At 42.7% G+C, this 10,983-nt stretch overlaps 1 protein-coding gene across 2 annotated transcripts in view; it reads left to right on the top strand.

The window, feature by feature from the left end:
* The first annotated feature begins 371 nt into the window (after positions 1-371).
* The window catches only part of sec24a (SEC24 homolog A, COPII coat complex component), a 28,094-nt gene continuing 17,482 nt past the window's right edge, over positions 372-10,983 (top strand). The window contains exons 1-5 of one of the 2 annotated variants that reach the window (XM_012881482.3): positions 372-758; positions 4,436-5,035; positions 6,604-6,768; positions 8,108-8,185; positions 8,557-8,619. In XM_012881482.3, coding sequence (XP_012736936.2) covers positions 698-758; positions 4,436-5,035; positions 6,604-6,768; positions 8,108-8,185; positions 8,557-8,619 — 967 coding nt within the window. In that variant the 5' untranslated portion in view covers positions 372-697. The remainder of the gene's footprint in view (positions 759-4,435; positions 5,036-6,603; positions 6,769-8,107; positions 8,186-8,556; positions 8,620-10,983) is intronic. The other variant, XM_012881485.3, reaches the window with a different exon arrangement.

Below are 10,983 nucleotides of genomic sequence, written 5' to 3'. Positions count from 1 at the left end.
ACATGTCAGTTGAAAATATGCTATACACAGTACGGCTGACAAATTGTTGTAAAATCACTTCATTTAATAATATTTTTAATTAATTGAAAAATAATTTAGCATGTACAGTTGGGTTTATTGTTAAATTGAGGTGTTTACTGGTGCATATTTTTGGATTTTTTTTTTTTTTTACTTGGAAACCTCCATGAAATGCATCCCTGCTTAAAAATGGGGTTTTATGTAAAAGTTCAGTTAAGATGTTTTTTGTTTGGTGTTGTTGTTGTGAAGTTCCAGTTTGTGCGCGCCGTCTTGTTTCTGGTACTCTGGAAAACCCCTGTGCACCGGAGGAAATGCCACGTGTACATACTGCGCATGCCCGACCATTTTTTTTACGTCGATCCTGCTGGTTGATCCCAACTTCCGGTGAAAGGGAAGCAGATTTACTCAGAGCAGGCCCCGTCGTTCACTAACCCGTGGGTTGTCGAACCGGGTCTCGGGGGGTGGGTTACTAATCATGGCTTTGTGATAGCGAACAGTCGCCCAATCAACACCGTCAAAGTAAACAGAAGATTTCTGCGTCGGACTTTGTTCTTTGCTGTGAGCTACAGGGCCAGAGCCACAGGTTTGAGTGCTAGCGCGCGACGGTCAGAGCTAGCCAGCTAGCTTCCAGAGCAGTCAACCGATAGCCTCTAAATTAGACCCTGGTGTCGGTTTCAACATGTCAACTGCCGGGTTCAACTCACAGAATGGAACCGGGACGGGACAGACCTACGCGAACGGTGAGTGTCTCCTTAAAGCCGTGTGAGGACACTTGGTTTCGATGTAGCATGCGAGCTAACGCTGATTAGCTCAAGTCGGGAGACGTTTCGGCTCTGGGGTTACCCGTTAGCTGGCTTTACTCGGTGAGTCTGTGGCGCCGGGATGAGCTGTCAGGTTAATCTCAACCCCTGTTACCTAATTTAAGACGACCAAAAATAGTCTCTGTGGTTAAGGTGCGCAATTTGGAGTGTGTCCGCTTATGTGGACGTTTCCGAAGACGGCGACTTTTGGTTTTATTATTTAAAGCCCAAACAACTTGACATAACATCGCGATGGCAGTAGGTGGTTTTCAGACTCAAGCTCCTTGTCAAATAAGCAGTTAATTAAAATCCTAGTAATGGTTGCTGGGCAAATAAGCCTACATTAGATTTAATATGTTGAGGAGAGGAAGTTTTGACTCAATAAAAGTGCTACCAACACCCAAAGACACATTAAGTGGCTCAGAAGTACTTGGATTTTACTTTAAGGAGTTCACAACTCAGCTCGGTAGTTCATCAAAACATCCTACAGACTTGTCTTTTGGTCGTCTCTCGGGGACTTTTTTACCAGAATGGTTTATCAAACAGCCCTTTGTCCCATCTGTGTGTTTGTTATCCTGCTCTCTGTCCTGGACCGGCAGCTAGAGGGCTAAACAGGACCAAGTTGTGCGCCTTCTGCCTCTCGCTGTACATGTGGCACTCTGGAGATGATCCAGATGAGTTAACAGCAGTGATTTCTCCCAGCCCGTGTAATCTGTTGTGCTCTGTTCAAAGATTATTCAGGCATTTTAATCGCATTCCAGTAATAACCATAGAAAAAGATCTAAGCGCCCTCAGTGACTGCTGATGTAAGCATTCTGCAGCTTTTATTGATGCCTGTCAATAACTTTTCTTGACTTCACGCATCTCCAGTTTACAATACTCCATCTTAATTTCAAAAGTGGCAACAAAATACAATTCTTACTTTAAATCTTATCCATTGCTTTAATTTTGACACCCCTTGTCTATAAAAGACATATCTTAAAGATATTAGGTTAAGGTTTGTTTTGGTTCTACAAACCTTGCGGTATGGAGTCACTCTAGAGTATGTTTAGTGGGCGGACGTTCTCATGAGATTCTAATGCTGTGTTCAGACCAAATCAGAGAGATGTGACCTAGTGGCGGATTATCCAGCAGGAAAAATATTTTTACTTTAGATCACTGACAGATGTTAACATCATGATGCCGACTAACGGATGGACAGATGCTCATTAGCTGAAATGGGGCGCCTGTAGTTGGTGTCCTGGGGGGAGATGCGGGCACCGATGCCAGTCAGCAGGTTGTCAAACTGGGCTGGGTGAGCATAAATGGTGCTGAAGGCGTCACTTGTCAACGCGCACCTCCTGCTGTATGTGGTGAAACTCATCAAATGCCTTTGAATTATCCGTGAATTCAGACACAGTGCAGATCATATTATATTATTCGATTTCATCCTCAATTTTCCAAAGAGTCTGTCAGAGGAAAAAACAGGACAGCTCTTCCTAACAGGAGTCACTTTGCCAGACACTCCATCAGAGCATTGAGGCTTTAGACAGCAAGTCGGACTTTTATGTGCCCAAGTTGAGGCGTCGGACGCCTTTTTGATGCAGAACAGGCGTTTGGTCTGGACGCAGCATAATGGTACCATCAGCAGCAGCAGGGGCCATAGTCCATGTAGAGAATGGTCCTAGCCCCTATACCAAAGACATAACATTAAATACACTTAGGATTATATGCACTGGTGAAAAGGGGTGGGAGCATGCTCACGATCACACGTGTGTGTGGGTGTGTCGCTCTGTTCGCCGAGCGTTGCGTAGTGCAGCTCTAAGGGGTTTGTTCATCATGCTAATAACAGCTAGCTTTGGGAGGTTTATACCTGCGCTGATGCACGTACATGAGCTTTACTGACTTTTCTGTTGCGCTCAAGCGTCCGCACTGTTCCACCTCGTACTGACCGTAGACATGTATATGTAGACGCCTCATTGGGTGCTGGTTTGTGGGTATGTCTGTGGTACTGGCCTTTACGCTCATAAAAAGTGAGCGTAGCGGCCTAACTTCAGCGTAACTCTGAAAATTTTCAGCGTCACTGTCCATCAGGCTGAAATGCGCTGGCGAGAACCCTGAATATTATCTATAACATTTATATATTGTTTTTATGCATACACTTGAGCAATGACTCAGAATTAAAATCTAATTTAGTAGTAGTTTGAGTGATTGTTGACCGCAGTGTTTTGTCCTTCCGTTCTTTATGTATATAATAAGTACTGATATTAGCTGAGGTAGCCGGCCTACTGTCTGCAGCTTAACCAAAACGTGTAGCTTGCCAGTTGAAAGTTTTTAAATCAATTCTACTTTAAGAGTAAAAGTTGGTGCTTCGTTAGTTTCCACACCATTGCTGTGTTTTTGCCACTGGGAACATTTCCGAGCAGTTGAATTTTTATAGCCAGCTGATCAGCAGTGTGCAGCAGTAGGTGGCACAGGCATACAGTCAGAGTTAAGTCCGTTCACGCCAGCACTTTCTCTGGCTTCTTAGTAAAAGGACTTTAAACTACAGGAATGCTGTGGGGGGGAAATGTAACAGGTTTGAATTGTAGCTTTTTAAAACCTCTGTAAGCCATGATGTTCATAACTGACCAGTCTACTGTTGACGGATAATAATTGTTTATTTTTTAAAGGAAATGTTGTTCTTTCATCTGTGGATGTCATGTTTGTTTCCCCTCAACGTTGATTCAATTAACTCCTTATTTAATGTAAAAATAAATTTTTATGGCTTCTATAAAGAAAATTAAAGGCATCTGTTGGGGATTCTGCAAATGAGTATCACTGAATCATTGAATATTTCATTTTGTAAATGTTTTATATTGAAACATCAATAACCTTGGCAGCTCTATGGCGTACCGTTGTCTGCGCTACAGTAAGACTTTTGTAAAAAGTCTGTTATCTGTCAAGAAATCTTGCGTCTCTAACAGTAGAAAGGCTAGTTTACCTTTTGTAAATCCCTACTTCCACTTATATTTTGTAAAAATGTCCTGCAAAGATAAGAGATTGTTTTAATCTGTCTGCTTCAGCTGAGGTTCTACATACTGTATTTATAAAGTTGAGAGGGGAAAGTACATTATATTAAAGGTAGAAACAATGTTGCAGTGTTCAGCAAAGTAGTTTAAATTGGCTCAAAGCGGCTCACTTTCACTCCTAGTAAGGAGATTAGACCCTCGGCTGTCCGTTAAGCGGTCATTTGATGGATCTGTGGTGGAGCCGTTACTGGTTCTCTAGCTTTGTGTACGGGCCCTTCTACTCTATCTGAATAAACCAAATACTAAATTAGTGACTTTTTATAAATCATTGGATGCCTGACGAGTGATCGTAGGGCGGTATTTGTTTTAACTTTTTTATTTATCTTAGAAGGTGCACAGATGTCTTAGGAGTTAAAGCATGACCCAGAAGATCTGCAGGTTTCAGCATCTACTACAGAAGACTTAGACAAACAGCGTTCTTCTTCTCGAGACGGAGACGTGTTAAACTTGAAGCTGGCTCAGTGACGTGCCTGATGAAACTTTGCTTTGTCGTTTTGAGTTAGAAACACGCGTCCTTTATTGAGTCTCTTCTCTTAACAAATCTTCTATTTCCCCTCCGGTCTCCAGGCCCGTCTCAGAATCCGGTTTCTCTGCAGCAGCCGCCGGGGGTCGGATACGGCATGAACCACCAACCGTCCTACAATCCGATGCAGGCCAAAGCTCCGGGACCGCCTGGCCCTGGCCCTTACCCCTTTGGGCAGTATCAGCCCGTTAGTTCCCATCAGCCAGGCCCACAACTCAGTTCTTACCCGGCTGCTCCCGGCCAGCCGCTGCTGTCCAGGCCTCCGATGGGTGGCCATCCATCCTACACCCCTCCTCAATCTGCCAGCCCCAGCCCTGGTCCCAGGTTGCCCCCGGCGCAGGCCACACCCCCTCCTCCTCCTCCTGCCGCGACCTCCACCAGCTACTACCCAAACCCCCCTCAGCCGATGGCCTCAGCATGGCAGTACAACGCAGCTTCAGCCTCTTCCATGAGCACACCTCCCAGGGGCTCTGTGGCAAATCACGTGAATCCAGCTGCAAGCTTAGCTGCACCGTCGCCGCCGTCGTCGGCTGCTTACAGCTCCGCACCACCACCACCGCCACCCCCCCACATGTCGCATAGCCCCGCCCAGCCCTCAGGTCCAGGACTCCCTCCCACTTCTATGCATGGATACACTCAGCCAGGTAGGAACAACACGGCTCCACAGATGGCCTCACTCTGGCTAATCTCCTTTTGTTCTGCCCAAGCACACACCCGGTCACAGTTTAAACTCGACCAATATCTCCTCGGCGTTAATCTTAACAAATACCAACTCTCACAGATAAGCCTGAGGCGATGCAGGAAGTCTGGGTAAAATCGCCTAACCTATGAATTATCTGCTCCAGTTTCTCTAAAGTCTAACCTTATATTACTAATCGTGGCCTCGTTATTACATAATCACAGTAAATGTCTACAAATAGACAATGTTGTATAAAAACTGCCTCGACAACATGAATACAGCGACTCCTCGGTGCTGTAATTACTTCCATTCAGTGACTTGTGCTGAAGATACGCGTATCTGCCGTCCTGATACGTTGGAGCTGGACGTTGATCTCTGAACCGGCACCGAACGTGTTGGCTGGCTCCCTTCCAGTTGCACAGATTGTGTATTTTATCCATGTACAAAGTTAACATTAGACTCTGTTTCTTCCCAGTCCGAAGCTAAAACGTAATTGTTGCATATTTTGGCAAAGGACAAGTTTTATTTTCGGTCTCTGCTGCGCGTAAGCATGAAAAAAATGCTCTACGGTGCTAGATTGACGGGGGTAACAAAACAAAAACAGAAAGGAAATGAGTAAAAACCTGATGTGCATCATATTTAAGTTGATTGTGATACGTCTCCCCGCCTTACGTACGATTTGTCAGGAATTTTGTGGTTTTACCATTGAGTGAAATATCAGCAAAAGACGCATGAATTCATGTCCGTCAGCAGAATCTCTGTAAGGAAGTCGAGGGTTTGGGTTATTTTGGCCTGTCTGGAAAGAGCAATGGCAACAATGAGTTCATCATCAGTTCTCTGCAGACACGTTTTTAATCTCACGCCATTATTTTTTAATTTTAAAATATCACCCAAACTTGCACATCTGTTGGTAAAAGACTCACGGCTAGTAACAAAACGTTAAATATACCCAAATTTAATATTAGTTTTCTGGTGAATGTGCTTATTGCATTCACTTATTTCCTGTTTTCCTCCTTTATAGAGAAGAAGAGTCAGATTTAGCGAAATTTTAGACCCTTCTAGTGACTTTTTTTGCAGTAAAACAACTAGCGACAAATCTTTCGACTTTTCTGTGTTGTTGGAGACTTCGGCGACAACACATAAAACATTGATTGGTCTGTTTTTAGCGAGCGCCTCCCGTTCCTCTGCGCGTCCACGTTTCAAATGAATCACACATGTGCGAAGCTGCCGCTGATCCAGCCCTGCTCCACAAAGCGGGACGTTAATATAATTATTTTTTTAACTGGACCGCCGTTGCATTGAATTAATCTCTGCTTGAAGAGTGAGAGCAGTGTTTCCCCTGCGTTAAAATGCTCGGCTCAGGCTCATAATGGCACCATATTTCTGACAGATCAGACATTTCATTAATTTTACCTGTGGGGAACCGTCACAAATCGACCGTTTATTATAATATCTAATAAAAAAAAGGTATAATCTTCTAATAATAATAATAATAAAAAAATTAAAAGAGTAATGTTTGTGTTTTTTCATCAGGCACTGCCCCTCCACCAATGAATCCTATGGTTCCTAACACATACCAGCCCAACAGACCTGCCTATGGTCCTCCACCTGCAGGACCGCCACCAACCATGAAACCCACGCCGCCCCCCGCTGGGCCCCCAATGACCAGCGGCACACCTCCACCTCCCAAAACCGATGGTAGGGTTTGTGTTCGGCTGCTTTTCTAATCTGGCTGGTTGAGTTTTAACTGCTTGCAAATGTATCGCTGCGAAAGATTTAAATTTTTTTTTATTATTATTTTTTTTTTTTTTATTTATTTTATTTTATTTTTTTTTGCATTTTGTCACTTCAAAAAAAATGCACGTATTTTATTGAGTTTTGATGTCACAGACTAAGGCTACGTTCATACTGCAGCCTGAAGTGACCCAATTCCGTTTTTTTTTTTTTTTTTTTTTTGCCCATATGCGACCTGGATCTGATCTTTTCATGACAGTCTGAACAACATAGATCGTATTTTTTTTAAATGCGACCCAGGCCACTTGGATATGTGGTCCTAATTCTAATACGTATCTGACTTTTTCTAATGCGACCTGTGTCTGTACGGCCGGGTCGCATTTATCCAACCTGTACGTCACTGATACTCGACAACCGTCACTATTCTGTGTCCTGCTATGCAGAAGCGGGAAGAAAGACGACACCCATGGTAGACAACAATGAGAAGAGCCGTCAGTGGAGAGAAAGCCCCGGTTAGAAAATAAATTAATGACCGCAAAATGCGTGCCAGCATTATAATTCATGTTTACTTCCGCAAACACTGAGGACGCTTTGCTACGTGTGACGTCATCGAGTGCGCATGCGGGACACTTAGGTTGAACGCATTCAGTTCACACAGGAGATCACATACAAGTCGCATATATTTGGAAATGTGAACGACCACGCAAAAAAATCCGATTTCACAAAAAATTCGGAATTGAGCATCAAGACCTGCAGTGTGAACGTAGCCTAAGGAGTGCATTGCTGTAGTGGAAAGAAGTTTTGCTTTGTTTTCAATGTTCTTTTAAATTAATACATGTCAGCCTCTGTGTTCAAAGCTGCCAGAGACTAAAATGTGGACATGGACAAGCATTGATCCAGTCGGGCCCAAAACGAATCCATAGCATTTAGCATTTTGGGTTTTATTTTGTAAGAATGTCCCTTTAACGTCACAAATAAATCCTAACTTTGTGTTGTTTGTCTGCCACAGGAAATCTCTGTAAAGTGTTGTTCAAATTTAGCCAAAAGTCATCGAGTGAATACTTTTGCAGCACTTTTTAACCAGCAGTTGGGTTCTTAGGTCGGTAAGCACAGATGACGCTATTAGTTTTTGTTCTTTAGGTCTGGAGTAATTTAGCAGCAGAGCTACAGTTCATGAGAAAACTGGAGCAGTTGCTGATATTTAGTGTTTCTGTCGGGAAGCACGAGCAGTCGCTCCCTCTGTGCTGATCGTGTCCTCCTAAGATGTCCCTCTTTTGTTTCCCCTCACTCTTATCGACGGCAGCTCAGTGCTGGGGGGCTGTCAACAGCGCTCTCCCCCCCGCTGAGCCCGACTTCCAGGAAGGAGATATTGAATGTCCAGGTGTGGCCAAATCATTAGCCGTTCTGTGTCGTTAGCCGTTTGGTGTTCTGTGGTTAAGATCCTGTCCCTTCTCTAGTGGTTTTCATCCTATGTATTGTTTCACCGAGCGTCATCTTCCATCCCTTATTCTGTCGGTAAACCTTTCGACGCAACACAGACTGCAAAAGTTTCTTCTTTCATTTTTGTTGCCCTGAATCTTTTCTGTCATTTAACTTTGTAGAGAGAAGTTTGTCTTCGTTATTGTCATTACTGCGTCCAAGTAGCCTGTTCGTGTCCATCTGCAGCTTTCACCACTTCTTTTTAACACATTAGGCTGCAGATATTCAAGTGTCTGACAGATCAAATCACATTTTTGTTGGCTTTTATTACAGGAGACGTGGCGGGGAATGGCCCACAAGCACCAAACAGCTATAATCATGTGGACAGCAGGATGGGTACGGCCTTTTTTTTCTCTTCTTCCATAAACCTCACCACATTTTAGATTAGCAATGTTTGTTATAGCAGATAAGGCCAACAAATGTTTACTGCTTTAGACATTTAATTGTATTTACTTTTCCAATTTTTAATCTAATTTAATTGTGTTGTTGATTAGAAATGCTTCTAGTAAAGGATAGTTTTAACGAGTTGTTTGTATGGCTTCTATAAAACCTGCTCAACAAGATTTTTATTTTATGAATGGTTTTTAAAATGTCCAGAACCCCTCCCTTGTTTTTATTTTATTTTTTTTAATTATGCTTTCTGACTAGGTATGGCTCAGTATCGGTATCTTATGGTAAAATAAGTTTGAATACTATAAATATTTTACTATATTTACATAAAAATGTAAATATGTCCGCAACACGATTAAACTGCCCTTCAATTCAAAGCAACTATTTTTCTTATTACTGACAATAAAACATCGACTATTACAGTTATTATATTATCATTGATAACATTTCTTTTGATTTGGATGTACTTTAGCAAAAATCCTGCAAAACAATAACTAAATCTAATTATTTGGCCGAATGTCATCCCTTTTGGCTATTTGTTCTTTACAACAACAAAATACAAGAACTACACAACTAATGCTACCTGGTTAGGCTGCTTGAGGGCCAAGCTTCAAGTCAATTTTATTTACGCAGCATGTTGCATATAGCAGTCAAAAACTCGCCGGGCCTAAAACAGAACCTAAATATAAAAAAACTACCATTGAAAATAATTCAAAATGACAAATAAAGCAAATATTGAACAAGTATGGAGACATATTGAACAACACATAGACTTGAAATCGTATAAAACCCAGAATATTGGGGGAGGGGTCGGGTCAGCTCCTTCACATAATTACCACATTTATTGTGACTTCTTTAAGTTTTAAAACAATAAAGATGGTGGATGGCGGTCCTTTAGTTCCCAAACAATGAATTTAGTCCCAACTGGAACTATTTTTAAGGAGTCATAACCTGGTATTTTACATACAGTCCTTCTGAAAATGTCTTCAAATTCCTGTTTAGTCTTTTTTAGCGTGAGAAAATGTTTTAAATAGATCTCATTGACCCTTTTTCACGCTATTTTCTGTCTCGCGAGGCTACGTGCGAGAACTTGCCGTGTGTATGTGTGTTTACGCGTTCATATGTTCCTGTGGAGATCTTACTGGTTAGCACTTTATGTGATAGCGGTCCTTTGCTCAGGCACTCACAAACGCGTGGAGCAGTTTACAAACATCCACATAGCAAAGCAATGAAACGAGGAGGTCTTAAACAACAGACACTAGAAATGTGTATCTTACACGGGGATGCCGCGTTAACAACAGTAGCAGCTTGCTGTGGTTCGTTTCCCATCGTTTCCCGGTCTCTTACACAAAAGTAAAAAGTTACACAAGGAACAACACTTACAAACTGCAGATGAGTCCCTGATTGGTGGAACCGCCACTTTCTCCAAACGCAGGCTTGATGCCATCGTCGGCTCGTCGCCTGGTATTGTCCCAAGTTAACGAAACACTCGGGTCCAACATGTGAAGCGCTTACATGAAGAGTTGCAGAAGAGTCACTGGAACATGTTTATCAAAGATGAACTTAATCTACTGCTCCCTGGTAGTTTGGTCCACAGATGCAGGCGGACTAAAAACGTGTGCATGTTTATTTTGGCAACCAACAACAGAGCGGCTGACATGAGCGCGACGTTGGGAAATCTTTACTTGTAACACAACTCGTTTATTGCGGCGACGCACTAACGAGAGGCGAGTGGGGCTTACGTTGGCGTCCTTCCACAAGTGAAGTAAATTTAGGAGGAGCACCAAAATCTCTACACTGTTGTGGGTTTTTCTGGTGCGTACAAAGAGCCCACACAAAAACACCAAGTCGCTTTCTCACTCCTGCTCTTCTGGAAGGTTTTAACTGAGGCCCAACACATGTTTTAACATGGAAAAGTCAGATGACTCCTTTAAGAATTACGTTTGTCTCCTATGTAACAGAGCCAGAGTACAGTCGTCTTCCTAAAGCCAGCTGACCATCAGTGCACAGCAGCAGACGCTACTACTACTCCATGTTCCAATCGGTTCAGTTTTTGCTGTTTTCAAGCTATAAATTATTTTAAAACCGTATTATGTGCCGACAGCAGGAACTAATACAGTCCTATCAGTTCAGTTTGAACTCAAGTCCTTCAATTTATGAAGCACAGATTCACAACGGAAACTCTTTGAGGACATCTTGAAACAAACCGATCCACCTTAAATATAAAATGAAACTTTACAGTCGGTTAGACAGGTAGAAAGTTATTAAATTCCAGTTTGATCCAAGTTAGAACGCTTTGCAGCCACGTTG

The sequence above is a fragment of the Fundulus heteroclitus genome, chromosome 11 (assembly GCF_011125445.2).
Source record: "Fundulus heteroclitus isolate FHET01 chromosome 11, MU-UCD_Fhet_4.1, whole genome shotgun sequence".
Lineage (NCBI taxonomy): Eukaryota > Metazoa > Chordata > Actinopteri > Cyprinodontiformes > Fundulidae > Fundulus > Fundulus heteroclitus.
This window is presented reverse-complemented; position numbering and strand designations above follow the sequence as displayed.